Raw genomic sequence first — 22,128 nt, 5'->3', positions numbered from 1 at the left:
CAACATTAGAACTGGAAAAGAACTCAAGGACCGACAATCACGAGGCATTTACTTAGTTGCATAAGGTTCATGTTATTTCGTTTTATTCTGCAAACAGTCTTGAGAGGGAGGAATCAGTTTCCCTTTTCACAAGAGAGGAAAAATTAGGCCAGAGAGAGTTGGTGACTTGCGCAAGGTCACAGTGACAGGTGGCATCACTGGTCCCAGTCCTGAGCCCTCTGTAGCTCCCTCCCACCCGACACCCTGCTCTCAGAAGACGTAGGGCTGTCAGTGTGCTGTTGTGGGATCACAACGGAGGGGGGCTGTCAGAGAGATATTTTCCGCCAGGTGAGTTATGCCCCCTCCTAGTCATACACCAGGTTGGTGGCCACACCCTCCTGATAGGGAGGACGGATAGATGTCACTGTGTGTGTATGTGTGTGTATGTGTATGTGTGTGTGTGTGTGTGTCCTGGCGCCAGGCTTCAATCTGAGTATCCCTTTTAGTGCCCTTTCCTGGACATAGGGAAGGGGTGACTCCTCCCTGCTCTCCCCCAGGATTACCCCCTGCCCTTTCTTCTCTCCCCACATCCATCTTGGAGTAGCCCCCCAGGCCCACCAAGGCCCCCAGCTGTGTCACTCTCCTGACTATGACGTTTGCTCTCCCACCTTGGAGGGCCCTGCCCCAGCGCCAAGAGTGGAGACGCCACGTCTATCCCCAGGTGCTTGTTCCAGTGGCTCCAGGCGAGGAATCCAGCCCATATTCTCCAGCCTTCACTGCAGAGGAGACTGAGTCTGAGCCACAAGCCAGTGAGGCAGGAGCGGACTCCTCAGACCTTTGGGTCCCTGGCCGAGTCTCCTTGGCTCCATCTGCCCTGTCCCCACCCTGCCTGGGCTGTCCTCCAGGCTGTGGTCAGCTCTGAGTTGCCTTTGCTGTGTCACAGTGGCTCCTCTCTTCCCAGGGGACAATGAACCCCGGGGGGTGGGGAGCCACCTTTTCTCTGATCCATGGCCTCTCTCCCAGTGGACTGACTCTGGAGGGTCCTCAGTCCCCTCCAGGAGCTCAGACCTGGAGCGTGGGTGTAGCAACTGGAGGAGACAGCCCTGAGTTCAGCCTGGGGACAGGCTGGTCCTGCAGCCGGGCCTCACACAGCTTTCCGTGGAGGGGCCGGCCAGCAGGGGGCAGCAGTGGGAGTGTGGGCTCTGCTGGCTCCCAGGACTTGAGGGACATGCAGCCACGTCAGGGCAGGGGACATCCAGAGGCCCGTCAGAGGATGCATGGTCCAGGGGGTGGGGGTCTTGGACAGCTCTGGGGTCCCCTGCTGCCAACACATTGGTGGACACCTGGCTCTTAATCACTGTTCCTTCTCCTCCAGGGCAGGGCCCTTGGGACATTGGCTGCCTCTGGGACCCTTTCTTCCCCAAGTGCATGGGGAAGCTTGAGGGGAGCAGAAGGAAGCTGAGGCAGAGAGTCCCAGGTGGGGAGAAGGCACTGTCCCCCCCTCTGCTCCCCTCAGCTCTACAGTAGGGAGTTCCGAGGCAGATGGGAGCTGAGGTTCTCTGTCTGTAACAGCACCACAGGGCTTCTCTGCCATCCAGCAGGGGCCGGGGGGTCTGCGATCTGAGCAGAGTCCCCTCATGTCTTCTCCCAGGACTTCCTGCCTAGTGCCCTCGCTCTGGGCTCCTCCTCAGGTTCCTGGCAGCCCAGGGAGCTGAGCGGGTGAAGGGCAGCCTCTGGTTCTGGGGAGGCCTGAGTCCAGTGCTCCACAAGTCCTGTCTCCGATCCAGACAGGCCCCCCTCTGCAGTCCTCCTCTGGCCTCCTGGGACCCCTGTGGGAGAAGATCCCCATCCATAGTTAAGTGGCTCCAGACCAAACAGGCTTCCACGGAGGATCCGGTCTTCCGGGTGGGTCCCTCCAGGGTCTAGCAGCATCCCTGCACACGCTGTAACCTGTGAGAATCGAGAGAGAGAGAGAGAGAGAGAGAGAGAGAGAGAGAGAGATGAAGAAGGGGGGTGCTCCTGCTCGCCACGTCCCCCACCCCCACCCAGAGCTCCTGGGCTGGTCAAGCCCCTCTTCTGGTTCTGCCTTCCGCTTCCTGCCAGGTCAACCCCGGAGGGTTAGGCTGTGCTGTCCCTGCCTGCCACCCTCCTCCCTTGCCTGGGTGCCTTACAGTCCTCCTGACTGGACACAGGCGAGGACACACTGCTTGGGGACGGAGTGCAGTCGGGCCCTTTGGAAAGCGTGTCACACCCCCAGTGGTCTGCCCAAGGGAGGCTGGGGAGAGGGTGGTGCTCTACTCACTTCCCATGTGTCTCTTCTTCCAGAACCCATAGGCTAGGAGCAGCATCACAGGCACTGGGAGGAAGGTCAGCACTCCCACGAGCACAGTGGGATAAGGATCCTGGTGCCTGAAGAGACAGGACAGAGCAGGGAGGAGGTGAGTACCAGGTTCCCCCACCCCGACCCACATCTTTCTGTGTGCCACGCAAGAGGAGTCAGACCGGGGAAACCCTGATGGCCTCCCTTCCTTGGGGAGTCAGCTGTGGGAGAGGGAAAAGAGGCACTCAGAGGTCAAGGTCAGAAGTCCCCAGGTAGAGGAGAGCATCTCTCCACTCTAGCACCTCTCCTCCATTATTGCCCCAAATCTGCTCATCACTGAGGACAAGGACTCTAAGAGGCCCCCATTTGTGATGGAAGAGACCAAGATTCTTGCTCTCCTCACAGTGACTGAGGATGGCCCTCCCACCTCATCCTCTGTGACAGATGCTGTAGGGGACCCGGCTGTATCCCCTTGCTTGTAGCCGTTCCGTGTACACGGGTCATCAGCACCTCCGTTTTTTTTCAGCCTGAGGACTTTCTCTTGTCACTGGCACCCTCTATCTATGTCACATATGCCAGGCAGCCCTCTACTGATGATCAACAGGAGTGGGTGTATAAATACCCCAGCTCTCTTTCCCTTCAGGTGGAGTTTGACACTGGAGCCCAGAGTTTCCCCAGTGGACTGAGCTCTTGCTGCCCATGGTGGCAGCCAGCTTGATTGAGTGCTCTATTGGTTGCCTTCCCTTCCCTGTCTCACTTCCCCGCACTGTTCCCAGTGTCCCAAATAGGACGCAAATCCTCGTCTCAGAGTCTGCTTCTGGGGGAACCCAAATTAAAGCATCCTCCATTTCCCACCTCTTACCCCCAAGTAACATCCTAGTCTAGTCCCTACCCTCTCATCTCCATCCACAGACTCGTATGCCGACCCATCCTCTGCCCTCATTCCCCACTGCCATCCTTTATGTCACATCTCTATCCCACCTTCCAGTCTCCCACCTCCCTTTCAGCCAAAAGTCAGACTGACTTCCTAGGGGTGAAAGGGAAAGGTCTGCTGTAACATTTGCACCTTGAGGTCTGTTCAGGCACCAAGAACTGATGTGGTATCTGGTAAAATGGCATTCAACCCCAGGACCCATGGGTACCTGATGGGGGATAATTTGTTGAGGAGAGATCTGGTGTGGCACATTCCTGTGGTGGCCGATCTGGTGCGCAGGTGCCCAGCCTTGGTGGAGATGGATGCTGGGCCAGCAGAGGAGGATCTGGCATTGCTCGGAGACACAGTCACTGTCTGGGGCCCCGTGGTGGAGGGGCTGGTGCTGATGAAGCTGTGGTCTGTCGTGGAGGTCAGTCTGATGGTCTCTGAGGCAGTGGAGGGCAGGAGTCTGGCCATGGTGAGGAGTCCAGGTGTGAACGTCGTCACACTGGTGTTGAAAGGAGCATAAGAGCCTGACGTGGGGGCTTGGCCTGTTGTGACAACAATCCCACTCTTGAGGATGTTGGCCAGCTGTGTAGGAGGAGTGTTTCTCTGGGTTGTGGGTGCTGAGGGACCAGAGAAGGAGGAACGTTAGACTGAGCTGGGAGCCTCAGTTGCTAGGGGCAGATCCTGGAAGCCCACACACTTGTCTGGATGCTGGGGTGGGGCCCATCGTCATCTCCCCTCCTTGACCTTGGACCTAGTATTCTGCTCTGCTGAGGGACCAGGTGTGTGTTTGTTCAGAAGGTGATGTCAGAGAGAAGAAGTAGGCACAGTAAAGAAGGAAGAGACTTTCCCAGTTTCTTTCGCCTCCCCTGTCAGGCCACCTGCGCCCAGAGAACACTCCCCTCCCCATCCCCATCTCTCACCACCAGATCCTCCTTATTCCTGTGGGTCAAAGAGATTTCTCTACTATGATGTTGAACAGAGACTTTTCCAGTTGCTCCATAATTGGGGATCCAGAGATGAGGACAATGAAGCATCTAAGACCCAAATTCCAAAGAACACTGCAAGCAGTGGAGTCAGATCCTTCCTTGGGGGCTTACTAAGAGACACCCGAACAAGTCTTGATATCCTCATCCGTCAACTCAGCCCTTTACCATCTCATTTTCTAGAAGAAGGCTGGCGTTTGGAAAGTGGAAGAGGAGGGAGTTGTAGGAGTTGTGCAGTCTCAATGTAGGGGGCAGTGTTGGGTCTCTCTCAGCGGGGAATAAAGAACATTGGAGCTGGAAGGGGGAGAGAGGGTTGCTGCAGGCTACTACATCCTGCGACGGGGCATAGCAAGGATGCGTTCCTGAGAGCCAAATGGTCACCATGGAAGATGCCCATCTTTCTGGGCAAGGGAACCCAGAACAAGTGGCATTGGTGAGGGCAGGGATAGGGGAAGAGGCTGACCTGGAGCCAGATCTTCCAATCATCCCACTCAGCAGTGGGGAGACTCCCAAAGGACCCTTCAAAGAACTCACACATAGGTGCCCTGGGAGAGCCAGCATTTGGACACCCACCTCATAGAGGATCTCAAAGATTGAGCAGAAGACGAGTGACATCCAACAGAGAGAGAACTCCTACAAGGGTCTGTGAAGTCACACAGCCATTTCCCTCTCTGTCATTCCAGCCTCAATACACCAGGCAGTTGGGAGGGGAAGGAGCAGGAGGAGGTGACTGAGAGGAGACCCCCTTCCCCAACTCCTGAGATGAAACAGGGGATGTTAGGCAGCAGCAACGCCCCCTTCCCCACTTCAGGTGCCTTGGGACATAAAACCTGGTCTTCAAGGGGGCATGGAAGAGCCTACATGGCTAGAAGATTCGAGTTCTTAATTGGGGTGAGGATTTTTTATTTCCTAATAGCTGAAAAGGTCTGCAAAGTTGGAATCTCCCCAAATTGTCATTAAAAGATGGAAAGTGAGATTTGACATAGTGCAATGAGGGGATATGATAAGAGAAATGTTTGTATCCCTACAAATGAAGACTTTAATAGACTGGTTTCACTACTTCCTGGGGTTCAAATCAGAACTGAAGAGGGGAGGAAGGAGATTTGGCTCCACATCTTAGAGACAGCAGTTGCCCTAGTTCAGACCCGACAGAAGAGGAGCACGTAGTCGGGTTAGGAGAACAGGGAAGGATGGATCATAAACTTTAAGTCATCAGCTGCTTCTTTCAGGCTCACTCACTGGCTCCTTTCCCATCTTATAAACGTGGGAGGAGCTCGGGGCTCGCTTCTTGGCCCTCCTCTCTTCTTTTTCTACACTCAGCGGAGAGCTTTTATAGCTCCTTAATTTTTTAACAGCTTTATTGCGATGTTATTCACGTTCCTTATAACACACCCACCTATAGTGTCAAATTCAATGGTTTTTAGTAGACTCACAGAGTTGTGCAACCATCCCCACAGTCAATTTTAGAATTTTCATAATCTCAAAAAGAAACCCTTCACCCATTAGCTGTCATCCTTCTCACCTCCTTCCCCCCAGCCCTAAGCAACCACTAATCTACTTTCTGTCTCTAGATTTCTCTAGTTCCCTAGACTTTAAACTATCTTTGTGGAGATACTTTCAAATACATCCCAGCTCTGACCTCTCACCTGAGCTCCAGGCTGATACATCAACTACCTGCTTCGTTGCTCCACCTGGGGTTCTAGGGGGTATCTTAAACGTAACATGATAAAATAAGCTCTGGATTTTTCTCCTCCAAACCAGCTCCTCTCTCAGATTTGCCCTACCCAATGGATGGTACCATCGTCCACCAAGCTGATGAAACAGAAAACCTTGGGGTCATTCTTGATTCCTCCTTTTTGCTCGCCTCCCACATGAGCAAATCCTGTCTTACCTCCAAAACATACAGAGTGTGCAGGAAGTCTGAATAACATAGATTTGGCCCCTCCACTTCTCTCCACCTCCAGTGCCCACATCCTACTCCAAGACACCGTCATCTCCAGCCAGGATGCCCACAATGGTCTCTGTCCATGCTCTTACCCTTCCACAATCTATCCTCCATGCAGCAGCCATTATAATTTTAAGACAAGACACAACGCGCCCCTCTAAACTTTCCAACAGCTTCCTATTGTACTTAGAACAAAACTCAAACTCCTTATCATGGACTTTAGAGATGCTGTTTCACTCTCCGACCTCATCTCCCATCTCTCTGCCCCATGGTCAATAGGGACCAGCCACACAGGCCTTCTTTATACAGGTCCAGCTCCTTCTCACCTCAGGGCCTTTGCACATGCAGTTCTCCCCACCTGGAATGTCCTTTGAAGCGTCCATATTTCAACATATTCCAGGTAGAAAGCTCTCGTCACGCGGGGCCCTGCTTGATGTCACCGGCAGTTCTTCTCTGATCTCGGTGCTTCAGCAGCTCCCCCACCACTGAGTTACTCTCGAGATCATCACATTGTTTTATTTTCTTAAGAACATTTATTGTTATCTGCAATTGTTTGTCTATTGCCTGTCACCTCCATAGGGCAGGACTGTGTCTGATTTGCTCACCACTATATCCTCAGAGCCTAGAATAGTGCCTGGCACATAATCAGGGCTCAGTGAATATGTATTGAACAGATGACTGAATAAGACAAAGCACAGAGAGTCCTGAGTTCGAATCTCATCTCTGTCACTTATTAGCTCTGTGACCCCGGGCAAGGTCAGAGCCACACAGGGCTTTTTAGATCTCATTTTCTTCATCTGTAAAATGGGGACAATAATGCCCATGAAGATGACTGTATAAAAACAGTGAAACCCCTACTGTGCATCATGCCTATTGATGGATTATTATTCTTATGATATCTGCATTAGTGGAGCGCAGGGCAGGGAGGATGCCCCCCGAACCCCCATCCCAGTGCCCCAGCAGTCCTGCTCACCTGGAGACACTTCCAGCTGGAAGCCCATCAGAGGATAGAGGGTCCCGGAGCTGTTGCGCATGCACCAGTACCGGCCCGAGTCCTGGCGCCTGAGGGCCGCCATGGTGATGTTGACCACCTTGGCCTGGACATCGTCCTGCAGCAGGTAGCGTGGCCCCTGCGCCCAGACACGGGTGAACCCAGGCTCACACTTCTTCCTCCTGATTTTGCACCAAACCTTGCCCTCCACGCGGTTTTTGCGGCTCTTGTAGGAGCACTGTACAGACAGAGTCTCCCCTTCAAGGTGCCTCACTTTGGAGTACACGCTCTCGGCGGGGACACCTGGGGAGACACGACTTGTTGAGAGAGGAGCAGGGAGGCATCTTGACACTCGAAGCCCGTAGTGAAGGGAGAGGAGCTGGATATCACCCGACTGTCATGGGACTCACAGTTTGCGGGAGAAACACGGCCCCTCAGAGGGAGTGCCCCTAGCCTGTTGGAGGAGACACTAGCCCTGCCCTCTAGGAGTTTCCAGACTGACGGGGGAAGACAATAGTCCCGTGTCCTTGGGCTGGATGATGAAGAAGTCACAGGGCTAGCCCTCAGGGAACTCCCAGTCTGATGGTGGAGACACAGGCATCACCCTCAGGGAGCACCTGGTCTAATGGAGGAATCTCAGCCCTTGCCCTCAGGGAGCTCCAAGCCCCGTCTTCAGGGTCTTGTGGCAAAGACCCAGGTCCTGCCCTCAATGAGACAGATGCACAGACACAAACACAGGTCCTTATGTTATGAAATGCCAGAGCACGACAACTTAGGTAGATAAGAAAATCCAGTATTTGAAAAAATTAAGGGTAGTTATTTATTTCACAAGTAGGTTCACTGTAGTCATCTTTTAAACAGCAAGTTGTCTTAGTTCATTCTAGGTGATGTTTAATTTTAAAATATTCTTGGGGCCGGCCCAGTGGCATAGTGGTTAAGTTCACACACTCTGCTTCAGCGGCCCGGGGTTTGCAGGTTCGGATCCCAGGTGCAGACCTACATACCACTCCTCACGCCAAGCTGTGGCAGGCGTCCCACATATAAACTAGAAGAAGATGGGCACAGATGTTAGCTCAGAGCCAATCTTCCTCAGCAAAAAGAGGAGGATTAGCAACAGATGTTAGCTCAGGGCTAATCCTCCTCACCAAAAAAAAAAAATCTTAAAATATTCTTGATGGAAAAAAATTAGACTACTGGTGGTGAGCACAATGCAGTCTATAGAGAAATTGATAAATAATAATGTACACCCGAAATTACACAATGTTATAAACCTTTATGATTTCAATAAAATAATTGAAAAAAAGAATATTCTAGTTACATAAAACCCATAGATTAAATATGCCCAAACATGCATATAAAGTCCCAATGGAGTGCAAACCAAGAATTCTACAGTTATTCACTGTGCATCTATAATGTGCTACACTCCGTCTGGGAGTAAGATGCGGTCTGTGCACTTCATCATCCATGGTCTGGTGGGGAGAGGGACCACTAGGACTGGAGGGGGTGAGTCGGGACAGGGAGAGGAAGAAAGGCGCCGTGGGGTCCCCCCACCCCTCTGCCCACACAAGCTCAGTGCTTTCTCCTCCAATACCCCAGAGCCTTCTGCAAACAGACACACACACACATGTTTCTCCCCAGTAGGACAGAGTAGAGAGCACACATTTTGCAGTCTAAATAAACATGGATTAAAATTCTGGTTCTACCACTGATTAACCATGTGAGCAGATCACTTATTGTCTCTGTTTTCTTTATGTCTCAGGTTGGCTGTAAGAGTTATGCCCCAGGACAGTGCCTTCACTGTAGTACCCGCTCAGTGCATGTTTCCTTTTCCCAAATGCAGGCAGCTCTAGATTTCTCCAGTGGACCCCAGAGCTCTGATAGCCAAGGGCCCAGTGCTCCAGACGTCTGCCTCAGTTTCCAACCCAGCTGCCACCATAGTTGAGGCTTGGAGCAAGGCAACACCCACTCTGAGCATCACTTTGTCCTATGAAAACTAAATAGAATGATCCAACTCAAATATCTGGCAGGTGTGAGGTTTGAGGGACCCCAGGATTGCTCAGCACAGGAGACACTCTTTGGCCTGGCAGAGGGCGGGGCCTCATGGGTGGGGCGACCTTGGAAACAAGTCTCCAGGGTCCCATGTTCATTTGTGTCCACCTTCCACCCCTCTCACAGGCGGTGCCCAGCACTGAACAGGAAGTGGTAACTTGGTTGCCATGGCAGCGAGGGAGGCAGAGTTGGGTGAGGTCCCCCTCAAGAAGCTTTGGTAGCTGTGGGGTGGGAGAGCCCTTCAGGGATTGCTTCCCCTCAAGACATCAGCATTCAGAGAAAGAGAAAGTTGAAAGCACACACACATGATGCAATGATTCCTGTAAGAACCAAACAGGGCTTTCCTGACAGAGGCCGAGGGAAGAAGGCTCTCTGTGTGAGGAAACTGAGTGTCCCTGGCCAGAGGTCCTGAGGAAGCCTGGCAGATAAAAGGGCCCTTGCAGAGAGGGTCCAGAGCTTTATCTTCGTTTGTGAGGCCTCAGTTAGCTTTGCCTGGGGCCAGATGTTAGGATGGAGCTTCTCACTGGTCTCGGGTGAGGAGCTACTGGGTCAGCCCCAACCTTCTCCTCCTGGTCCTCCTCCAGCCCCACAAAACATTAAACAAAATCATTAGGCCAGGAAAAGGAGGGAGGGAGGGTCCAGGAAAAGGCCATTCCCTCCCCACTAAGCCAGCCCAACCCCCCTCACCTGAGACGCGGCCCTGGAGCCACAGTAGCAGCAGCAGCAGCAGGAACGCGGGAGACATGACTCCATCCATTTGGGGACAGTCTCAAGCCCAGCAGGGGACCAGCACACTCCAGAGATTCAAGGTTAGGACCCCGGGCCTATGCAGGACCTGCCGCTTGGGTCTGCCAGGGAAGGACCTGGGTTCTAAAAGTGAAGCTGCCCATTTAGGGCGGTGAGGAAGTTGTGGAACCACTGTGACCAGCAGACCGCAGGGGCCCGCAGAGCCTGTGAGAGGGCGGTGCTGGCTGCTGTTTCCGCCCTCTTCCTCGAAACTTCAGGCAGGTGTGGCTGCTCCACCCAGTCTGGGGCCCCCCAGCCCAGGGAGGGCTCACGGGGTCAGAAGGCTCCCCACCCTCTCCGGATTCCTTCCTGGAAACTGGTCCAGTAGGGGTGCCTCTTAGTCTGAGGCAGAGGATTCATCTAGGGAGCTGGTGTGAGGTTTCTAGGACCGCAGGTATAGACTTTTCTGGAATCCTCTGGGCTCAGAGACCCCGGGGGTAGGGGCTATGGGGCTGGGACGAGGCATCTTGGACCCTACATTTTTCACACACACACATGCACAAGGAGGTTTTTATAAACTCACATTCATTCATTCATCCCTCACAGAATGCCTTCACTCTGGTGCCTTCCCTCTCTCTCTCCCAGGCTCCTGGCTGCTCAGAACAGTCATTCACGCTCACTTGCAAATAACCTCTCACATGTTCACATGTAATCTTATTTTTGTCGCAGTTAGAGTGATGGGGGGAAAAGATGCAAATTGTAAGACTCAGAGCATTAAGTTTGTGTTTGGGGAGGAGCTCCTGTGAGTGCTCTCTCTCTCTCTCTCTCTCTTTCACACACACACACACACACACACACACACACACACACACACAGGAGCTGCCTCTTCTTTTTGCTACTCGCCTGTGTCCTTATCTTTAGCCCTCTCTCCGCCTCTCCTACCATCTTCTCTACTCACCCACCAGCTCTCTAGACTTCAGCTCCCCCTAGCAAGCTTCCTAAAGCCACACCAATGCTTCCCCTCCCCCACCTCTTCTCCAGAAACCACACCCCCAGCCCCTTGTCCCCTAGATCTGGCCCGCAGCCAGCACACAGGCATGCCCACTCGACTTCCTCTCAATGAACCCTATCTTCCCTATACAGCCGCCCAGCTCCAGCTGAAATGACCCAGCATTTGGCCAAGACCCCACCCTTCGCTTAGTCCCCAGGGCCGAGAATCAGGATAGACTTCTGACATCCGGGAGCTGTGTCCTCTGCTCCGTTGGGATGTAGGGAGCCAGGTGGACCCCCATGACTGTGTGTGTCCCCCCTGCTCGTCTGTGCCAACTTTCTTCTCCTTAGATGGGCCTCAGAGTATAAATGTCCTCCAGTTTGCATGGCCACCGTCTTAAACTGAGCTTGAACCCCCAAATGCCAAACCAAGGAAGTCTTTGCTGAGCCCCAACTTTTATAGTCCCTTAACTCATTTGTTCATTCATTCACTCATTTTTTCCTTCTTACAATCTTAGGTGCCATGCGTGGTGCTAGGCATTGGGAGTACACGAATGAGGTACAGTTGTCCCTTCAGACCTCTCGGCTCCCAGGAGGCATATTATGCATTCTGTATTCACTCTTCCTTTTCAATACCTCTCCCCAGTCCTCAGATCCCTGAGTTCAGAGGCTGTTTCCCCTCCCAACACGTATAGTATCTTCCCTCCTTCCTTTGCTCCATCAGAACAGCAAATGGCTTCAGGAGAGGAGGATCTCATTGATCTCTTGTGGGGACTTCATGTAGCTGGAATCAATGCTTCTGTTAGACCCTTCCAGTGTGCCCGGCCCTGAGTGAGGCTCTGTGAGAGGTGCCATCACTGGGACAGCTGTGTGGATAAGAGCCCAAACGCTCTCATTCCACCGATAGAGGAGGTATAAACTGGACTCGACATTTCCTGAGGGAAATTTGGAAGGATTTATCAAAATCTCTAAAACTGTATACAGTAGGCTTTAATGGACAAAATAATTTAACACAGCACTATATTTTTTTGTTTCTTTGTATTCATTTTTCCCATTAAAAAATTAAAGTCTGATTTACATAGAGTAAAATTCACCCTTTTCAATGGAAAGTCCTGGGAGTTTGACAAACCCATAGTTGCTTGTAACCACCACCATAATCAAGATATAGAAGCATTCCATTACCCCTAGAAGTTTCCCTGTGCCTCTTTGTGGTCATCCTCTCCCGCTCCCCCACAGTTCCAGGCAAACACTGTTCTGGGTCTTTTCCCTCTATAGGTTTGCCCTTTCCAGTTAAAAAAATGGAATAGTACCATATTTAGCATATTAAGTTGCCTTCTTTCACTTAGTATAATGCATTTGAGATGCTGTGTGTTGAGTGTATCAGTACTCTGTTCCATTTATTGCTAAGTAGGATCCCACTGTATGGATGTGCCACAATTGTTTATCCATATCCCAGCTGAGCGACATTTGAGTTGGTCTCCAGTTTGGGGTTATTCCAAATAAAACTACTACAAGTATGTGTACACAGGTTTTTGTGTGAACATAGGTTCACATTTCACAGGAGTAAATACCTAGAGTGGGATTGCTGGGTTGTATGGTAAGGTGGTGTTTAATTTTAAAGAAACTGACAAATTGTTTTCCAAAGTGGCTGCACCATTTTGCATTTCTACCAGCAATGTTCCAGGTGCTCCCTGTCCTTGCTAGCATTTTGATATTGCCAGGTGTTATGTTTTTTTCCTCATTCTAATAGGGTGTAGTAGTAGTCGCTGTGGTTTTATTTTGCATTTCTCTAATGACTAATGATATTGAGCACCTTTAATTCTGCTTATTTGCTATCAATCTATCTTCTTTGAGATAGTGTCTGTTCAAATCTTTTCCTCATTTTTTATTTGTTTTCTTCTTATTGAAGTTTGAGAGCTCTTTATATATTCTGATATAAATCCTTAATCAAATGTGTGCTTTGCAAATATTTTTCCCAGTCTGTGGTTTGCCTTTTTAATTTTCTTTTTGGTATCTTTCAGGTGCAAAAGTTTTTAATTTTAATGGAGTCTAATATATTGTGTTTTATGAATCATATTTTTTGTGTCATATCTAAGACATCTTTGCTTAACTCAAGGTCATAAAGATTTTCTAACAGCCTTACTGAGATATAATTCACATAATATAAAACTGACCCACTTAAAGTGTACAATTCAGTGATTTTTAGTATATTCACTGAGTTGTACAACCATCATCGAAATCCAATTTTAGAACATTTTCATTACTCCAGAATGAAATCGCATACCCATTAGCAGTCACACCCTGTATTAGTTTACTATCACTGTGAACTTGGCAGCTTAAAACAACAGAAATTTATTTTCTCACATTTCTGGAGGCCAGAAATCCTAAATCAGTATCACTGGACCAAGATCTAGGTATTGGCAAGTCTTTGGTCTCTCCAGGGACTCTAGGGAAGAATCCATCCCTTGCCTCTTCCAGCTTAAGGGGGGGTGCCAACATTCCTTGGCTTGTGACTGTGTTACTCCAATCTTCAAGGGCAGCATCTTCAAATCTCTCTCTGCTCCATCTTCAAATCACCTTCTCCTGTGTGTGTGTCCCTCTTCCTTCCTCTTATAAAGATACATGTAATTGCATTTAGTGTCCAGCCACATAATCCAGGATAATTTCTCCATCTCAAAATCCTTGACTTCATCACATCTGCAAAGACTCTTTTTTTGCCATATGAGGTAACATTCCCAGATCCCAGAGATTAGGACATAGATATCTTTTGGGAGGCCATTTTTCAGCTTATCACACTCCCATTCCTGCCTCTCCTCCCACTGCAGCCCCAGGCAACCATTAGTCTACTGTCTGTCTTTATAGATTTGCCTATTCTGGACATTTCAGAAAAGCAGAATCATACAATATATGATCCTCTGTGACTGGCTCCTTTTATTTATCACAGTGCTTTCAAGGTTCGTCCATGTTACGGCAGTACTTAATTCCTTTAAATAGCTGAATAATATTCCATTGTATGGATATACATTTTTTTAATCCATTCATTGGTCAATGGACATTTTATTTGTTTCCATCGTTTGGCTATTATGAACAATGCTGCTATGAACATTTGTGTACAGGTTTTTGTGTGGACATATGTTTTTATTTCTCTTGGGTTTATATTTAGAGGTAGAATTGCTGGATCATATGGCAATTCTATACTTACGATTTTGAATAACTGCCAATAGTTTTCCAACATGGCTGCACCATTTTACACACTCATCACCAATGTATGAGAGTTCTAATTTCTCTACAATCTCTCCAACACTTATTATCTGTCTGTCTTTTTGATTATAGCCATCTTAGTGGGTGTGAAGTATTATCTCTTTGTGGGTTTGATATGTATTTACCTAATAAGTGATGATGTTGGGCATCTTTTTGCGTGCTTATTGGCCATTTGTGTATCTTCTTTGGATAAGTGTCTATTCAAATCCTTTGCCCAATTTTTGTTTGGGTTATTTGTCTTTTTAGCACTTGGAAAATGGATCACTTCATTCTGGCATCCGTGGTTTCATTTGAGAAATTCTTTGTAATTTGAGTTGGTGTTCCTTTATAGGTAATGCATCATTTCTGTCTGGCTATTTTTAAGATTTTTTTTTTTGCCTTTAGTTTTTAGAAGTTTATTTATGATTTGTCTTCGTGTATGTTTCTTTGGGTTTATTCTTATTTGGAGCTCACTCAGCTTCCTGGATGTGTAGGTTTATGTCTTTTGCCAAATTTGGGGAATTTTAAGCCATTATTTGTTCAAAAACCTTTTCAGTCCCACACTCTTTCTCCTCTCCTTCTGGGACTCTGATGATGTAAATGTTAGCTCTTTTATTATTGTGCCGCAGATCACTGAGGCTCTGCTAAATTTTTTCAGTCTATTTTCTCTCTGTTGCCCAGATTGAATAAATTCTATTGATCTGTCTTTAGGTTTACTAACTCTATCCTGTCATCTCCACTCTACTATGGAATCCAGCCAGTGAGCTTTTTAGTTTGGTTATTGTATTTTTAATTCCAAAATTTCCTTCTGTTATTAATTTCTAACTTAATTCCATTGTGGTTGGAGAACATACTCTTCATGGTTTCGAAGGACTTTGTTGTCGCTGCCATTGAAGCTACATGGAAATGTTTGTCGGTGCCCTAGTCGTGGAGGCAGGTCTGGGATGGCCAGCCTGTTATCACTGCTGCTAGTGGATCTGACCACACGCTGGCCTCTCCAACACCCAGTCCAGGGAAATGGGGGATTAAAGAAAACTCAGGGAACTGACCACGTTGTTGTGTCACAAGTCCTGAGGTCTCTAGCCAGCTGCCTCCTCTACCCTGCTTTTAGAGTCCTTTTATCATTGTCTGCTGTGTAATTAACTGTATTTAGAGGAGAGGAGCAGGGAAAAGTGAGGCTATCCCATCTTGTTCTGGATCCAAACTCTATTTGTATTTTTATTATTGAATTGTAAGAGTTCTTTATACATTCTAGATATGAGACACATGATTTGCAAATATATTCTCCAGTTCTGTGGGTTGCATTTTCACTTTCATGATGGTGTCATTTTTCAGCACAAAAGTTTTTAATTATGATGAAGTCCAATTTATCTATTTTTTTCTTTTGTCACTTATGCTTTTGGTGTCATATTTAAGAAACCACTGCCTAACCTAAGGTCACAAAAGATTTATTCCTCTATTTTGTTCTAAAAGTTTTATAGTTTTAGCTCTTACCTTTAAGTCTATGATCTATTTTGAGTTAATTTTTGTGTATGATGAGATATGGATTTCATTTCATTCTTTTACATGTGGATATCCAATTGTTCCAATCTGTTCAAACCACTTGTTGAAATGACAATTCTTTCCCCATTGAATTGTTTTGACGCCATGGTCAAAAATCAATTGACCATAAATGTTAGGGTTTAAACATTTAAACTGGACTCTAAATTCTATGCCATTGATCTAAATGTCTACCTTTGAGCCAGTATCACACTGTTTTCATTACTGTAGTTTTGTAGTAAGCTTTGAAATCAGGAAGTGTGAGTTCTTCAATTTTGTTGTTCTTTTTCAAGATTGCTTTGGCTGTTCTGGATCCCTTGCATTTCCATATGAATTTTAGGATCAGCTCGTCAATCTCTACAAAAGAGTCACCTACGATTTTTATAGGGATTGTATTGAATCTGTAGATCCATATGGGGACTATTGTCATATTAACAATATTAAGTATTCTAATCCATAAACATGATATCCATTTATTTAGGTCTTTGATTTCTTTTAACAATCTTTTGTAGTTTTCTTTGTATAAGTCTTGCACTTCTATTGTTAATTTTATTCCTAAGAATTTTATTCCTTTTGATGCTATCGTAAGTGGAATTGCTTTCTTAATTTCATTTTCAGATTGTTCATTGCTAGTGTATAGAAATACAATTTGATTGACGTGTGTTGACCTTGTATCTTGCAATCTTGCTGAACTTATTAGTTTCAATAGTTTTTTGTGTATTCTTTAGGATTTTTATATACAAGACCATGTCATCTGCTAATAGAGATAGTTTTACTTCTTCTGTTCCCATCTAGATGACTTTTTTTTTCTTGTCTAATTGCCCTAGCTAGAACCTGCAATACAATGTTGAATGGAAGGGGCAAGAGTGTACATCCTTGTCTTGTTCCTGACCTCAGGGGGAAAGCTTTCACTTTCTCATCATCAAGTACATTAGCTGTGAGATTTTCATAGATACCCTTTATTAGGTTAAAGAAGTTCCTTTCTGTTCCTCATTTGTTAAGTGTTTTTTTTTTAATCATAATAGGATATTGGATTTTATCAAATGCTGTTTTTCCATCTTTTGAGATGATCATGTGGTTCTTCTCCTCTATTCTATCTATACGGCATGCTACATTGATTGATTTTCATCTGTTGAACCAACCCTGCATTCCTGGGATAAATCCCATCTGTCGTAGTGTATAACCCCTTTTCATATTTTGCTGGATTTAGTTTGCTAGTATTTTGTTGAGGATTTCTGTATGTATATTCATAACAGATATTGATCTATAGTTTTCCTTTTTTAGTGACGTCTTTGTCTGGTTTTGTATCAGGGTAATAGTGGCCTCAGAATGAGTTGAGATGTGTTCTCTCTTCTTCTATTATTTTGGAAGAATTTGCACAGAATTCATATTAATTGTTCTTTAATGTTTGATAGACTTCACCAGTGAAGACATCGAGGCCTGGGATTTCTTAGTGGGAAGTTCTTTTTATTACTAATTCAATCTCTTTATTGTTATAGCTCTATTTTTCTTGAGTCAAATTTAAGTAGTTTGTGACTTTCTACTAAGTTGTCCATTTCCTCTAAGTTAGATAATTTCTTGGCATACAGTTGTTCATAGTATTCTCTTATAATCCTTTTATTTCTCTAAGGTCAGTAGTAATGCCCACCTCTCTCTTGTCCCTGATTTTAGTAATTTGAGTCTTCTCCCTTTTTCTTAACCAGTCTGGCTGAAAACTTCTCAATTTTATTATCTTTTCAAAGAACCAACTTTAAGTTTCATTGATGTTCTCTATTGTTTCTCTATTTTCTATCTCACTTATTTCCTATCTAATCTTTATTATTTCCTTCCCTCTGCTTGATTTCAGTTTAGTTTTCACTTCCTTTTTCTAGTTACTTAAAATGGAAAATTAGGTAATTGACTTGATATCTTTCTTCTTCTTATAATATGGACATTTCCAGCTATAAGTTTCCTTCTACGCACTGATTTAGCTACATCCTACACATTTTAGTATGTTGTGTTTTTGTTTGTCAGAACATACCTTGTATGATTTCAATCCTTTTAAATTTATTGAGGCTTGTTTCATGGCCTCGTATATGATCTCCTGTGCCACATGCACTCAAAAAGAGACTGTATTCTGCTATCTTGGGGTAGAGTGTTTTATAGATGTTTGTTAGGTCTAGTCGGTTTATAGTGTTGTTCAAGTCTTCTATTTCATTGTTGATCTTCTGCCTAGTTGTTTTATCCATATTGAAAGTGGGATATTAAGTCTCTGTTTAATATTGTTTAGTATCTATTTCTCCCTTCATTTTTGTCAGTTTTTGTTTCCTGTATTTTGGGGCTCTGTTTCTAGGTGTACATATGTTTATAATTGATATATCTTCCTGAAGGATTGACTCTCTTATTATGAAATATCCCTGTTTGTTTCTAATAACAATTTTTATATTAAAATTTATTTTATCTGATATTGATATAGTCATACCAGCTCTCTGTTATTGTTGGTTACTGTGTGCATTGTATAACTTTTTCCATCCTTTCACATTTAATCTATTTGTATCTTTGACCTAAAACATGTCTTTTGTAGAAAGCATACAGTTGGTTTGTGTTCTTTTTTCCATTCTTCCAATCTCTGCTTTTTGCTTGGAGTATTGAATCCATTTACATTTAATGTAATTACTGATAAATTAGGACCTATGTCTTCCATTTTGCTATTTCTTTTCTACATGTCTTATGTAATTTTCGTTCCTCTATTCCTCCATTACTATCTTCTCTTATGTTAAATAGATACTTATACTTATTGTGTACCATTTTAATGCCCTTATTGTTTTTTCTCCCATTATTTAAAAAAAATTTTTAGTAGTTGTCCTGGGGATTGCATCTGGCATCTTAAGAACTTTTGCTCCACTATAGCTTCATTTCCTCCCCCCTCCTTTTTGCTATTATTGCCATACAAATTACATCTTTATACATTATAAGCCCATCAACATAGTTTTATAGTTATTGCTGTATGCAGCTGTCTTTTAATCAGATAGAAGACTTATAAACCAAAAAATACATTTACACTGTCTTTTATATTTACCTATGTAATTATCTTTCTAGTGTTCTTTATTTCTTCATGTGGATTTGAGTTATTTTCTAGTGTTCTTTCATTTCAGCCTAATGGATTCCCTTTACTATTTCTTGTAGGACAAGTCTGATAGCACAGAATTCCCTCAGCTCTCTTTTAATTTCTCCTTCATTTTAGAAGGATAGTTTTGCTAGATATATAATTCTTGGTTTACAGTCTCTTCCTGCTAGAACAACAAATCCATAAGCATAGTTGGAAGTGTTTAACACTTCTCTATTGGTAATGAGCAGAATACATAGATTAAAAAAATCAGAAAGATATAAAATATTTGAACAAAACTGTCAATCAACTTGACCTAGTTAACTTTTGTAGACCATTACACCTAATAACTGCAGAATACACATTCTTTTCAAGTGCATGTTTTATGACATATGCTGGGCCATAATATACAACTCAATAAATTTTAAAATATTGAAGTCATATTGAGTGTGTTCTATGACCACAATGGAAATTAAATTACAAATCAAAAGAAATTCAATGTCTATAATATCCTTAAATCATTTGAAATTAATCAATACATTTATTTCCAAATAAACCCATGGGTCAAAGAAGAAATCACAGGAGAAATTAAAATATATTTTGAATTTAAAGATAATGTAAACACAATACATAAAAATTTTCAGGATCTAGATAAAGCTGTCCTTAGACAGAAAGATAAGGTTTAAATGCTTGTATTAGAAAAGTAGAAAAATTTCCTTGAGGGTAGTATGCTGAGGGAAATAAGTCAGACAGAGAAAGACAAATACTGTATGATATCACTTATATGCGGATCCTAAAAAAGCCAAACTCATAGAAACAGAGAGTAGAGTGGTGGTTTCCAGGGGCTGGGGGATGGGGGAAATGGGGAGACGTTGGTCAAAGGGTACAAACTTCCAGTTATAAGATTAATAAGTTCTGAGGATCTAATGTACAGCATGATGCCTATAGCTAATAATACTGCATTACATACTTGAAAGTTGCAAAGAGAGTAGATGTTCTACTTAAATATTCTCACCACAAAAAAGAAATGGTTATTGTGTGATGGGTTGGAGGTGTTAGCCAATGCTATGTTGGTAGTCATTTTGCAATATTTAAGTATATCAAATCAACACATTGTACACCTTAAACCTATGCAATGTTATATGTTAATTATATCTCAATAAAACTGGAGGGGAAGAAGAGTAAAAATGTTTAAAGGCAATGCTTTAAGCTTTCACATTAAGAAGCTTTAAAAGAACAGCAAATTTTAAATGAAAGTATACCGAAAAAAGTAAATAATAAAAAGTGAGTGTAAATCAATGAAATAGAAGACAAGTAACAGGGAAAACTAACAAAGCTAAAAGTTTGTTCTTTTAAAAAATTAATAAATTTGTTAAACTTTAGCTAGACCGATTAAGAAAAAAGAAAGAAAATACAAATGATAAAAGGGACATTTCTACAGATCCCTACAGATATAAAAGGATGGAATATTAGGAAGATCTTTATGCTAATTAATTGACAACTCAGGTGAAATTGACAAATTAATTGGAACATACAACTTACCAAAACGAACACAAGAAGAAATTAAAAATCTGGATAGCCTCATATTTATTAAAGAAATTGAATTTGTAATTTAAAACCTTCCCACAGAGAAAACTCCAGGCCCAGTTTCCTTCATCAACTTCACTGGGGAGCTGTATCAAATATTTTAAAAGAAATAACACCAATGTTACAGAAATTGTTTTAGAAAATAGAGAGGGAGGAGACATAACCCAACTTGTTTTATAAAGTCAGAATATCCTTGACACTAAAACCTGATGAAGACATTACAGGAAAAGAAAATTATAGATATGCATGCCTTATGAACATAGATACAAACTATTAGCAAATCAAATCCATTGATGTATATAATAATTATACTACAACATGGCCAAGTGGAGTTTATCTTGGGAATGTAACCTATGTTCAATATTTGAAAATCCATCAACCTAATTCACCACATTACCACTATAAAGCACAAGAATTACATGATTATGTCAATAGATGCAGAAAAAGCATTTGCACGCCTCCCTCCCCCCTGCATTCATGATAAAAATTCTCAGCAAACTGAGAATAGAAGAGAACTTCCTCATTCCGATAAGGGGCATTTACAAAAAACCTACCACTAACATTATATTTATGGCAAAAATATTGACTACATTTCCCTTAAGATTGAAAAAAAAAGCTAGGATAGCCACTCTTTCACTTCCATTCAATACTGTGCAGAAGGTACAAGTCATTTCAAGAAGACAAGGAAAAGAATAAAAGTATAAAGATTCAGGGGCCTGCCTGGTGGCGTAGAGGTTGAGCTTGAGTGCTCCACTTCAGCGGCCTGGGGTTTGCAGGTTCTGATCCTGGGCATGGACCTAAGCACCACTCATCAAGCCATGCTGTGGCAGCATCCCACATACAAAACAAAAAATTAGAGGAAGATGGGCACATATGTTAACTCAGGGCCAATCTTCCTCACCAAAAATATATATATGTATAAAGATTCAAAGGAAGAAGAAAAACAGTCTTTATTTGCAGATAACGTGGTTGTTTATGTGGAAACTTCTAAGAAACCTGCAAAAAATTATTGGAAATAACAAGTAAATTTGGTAAGGTCACAGGATGCATCTACAAATTATATTTCTATATACTATCAACAAATTGGGAACTGAATTGGAAAATACACCATTTCAAATAGCGTCAAAACCATAAAAAACCTAGTAAGAACTTTTTTAATATCCAAAACATCTACATTTAAAACTATAAAACCTTGCAAAGATAAGTTTAGAAAGACCTACTGAAATTAATAGATACGCTGTCTTCATCAATTGGAATGCTCAATATTATTAAGATGTCAATTCTCCCCAAATTCGTCTGTTGATTCAATACCATCCCAAACTCCTAGGTGACTTTCTTCTTGAAATTGACAATATGATCCTAAAATTTATATGGAGATGCAAAGTTTATAGAATGGCCAAAACAATCTTGAAAAAGAAAAACAAAGTTGAAGTACTTACATTATCTGATGTAAATATTTGCTATGAAGCTACAGTAATCAAGACAGTGTGGTATTAGTGGAAGGACAAATAGATCAATAAAAGAAAATAGAGGGTTCAGAAATAGGCCCACATATTTGGTTAATCAATTTTTGCTAAAGGTAATTAAATGAGAAAAGAAAAGTCTTTTTAAAAAATAGGTGCTTAAATAACTGGATACCCTTTAGGACAAAAGTGAATTCAGCTCTTACTTTACACAATATACGAAAATTAATTCAAAATGGATCAGAAACGTAAATGTAAAGGTTCAAACTATAAAGCTTCTAGAATAAAACATTGGAGAATATCTTTATG

General features: G+C 44.0%; 1 protein-coding gene across 2 annotated transcripts; it reads right to left on the bottom strand.

Moving 5' to 3' along the window:
* Positions 1-61: 61 nt before the first annotated feature.
* Positions 62-10,581, bottom strand: TREML2 (triggering receptor expressed on myeloid cells like 2). Of its 2 annotated transcripts, none has more exons than XM_058554423.1 (5): positions 9,877-10,581; positions 7,123-7,443; positions 3,442-3,763; positions 2,282-2,388; positions 62-1,929 (listed from the first exon to the last, which is right to left on the bottom strand). In XM_058554423.1, the coding sequence occupies exons 1-5, from the start codon at positions 9,944-9,946 to the stop codon at positions 1,835-1,837; spliced, it is 915 nt and encodes a 304-aa protein (XP_058410406.1). In that variant the 5' UTR covers positions 9,947-10,581; the 3' UTR covers positions 62-1,834. The 2 variants fall into 2 exon arrangements, with proteins under 2 accessions (XP_058410406.1, XP_058410405.1); XM_058554422.1 differs by having other exon boundaries at positions 3,442-3,838; positions 9,877-10,578.
* Positions 10,582-22,128: the final 11,547 nt, after the last annotated feature.

Source organism: Diceros bicornis, chromosome 14, assembly GCF_020826845.1.
Source record: "Diceros bicornis minor isolate mBicDic1 chromosome 14, mDicBic1.mat.cur, whole genome shotgun sequence".
NCBI lineage: Eukaryota > Metazoa > Chordata > Mammalia > Perissodactyla > Rhinocerotidae > Diceros > Diceros bicornis.
The sequence above is the reverse complement of the archived record's forward strand: the minus strand, read 5'-3'. Positions and strand labels throughout refer to the sequence as shown.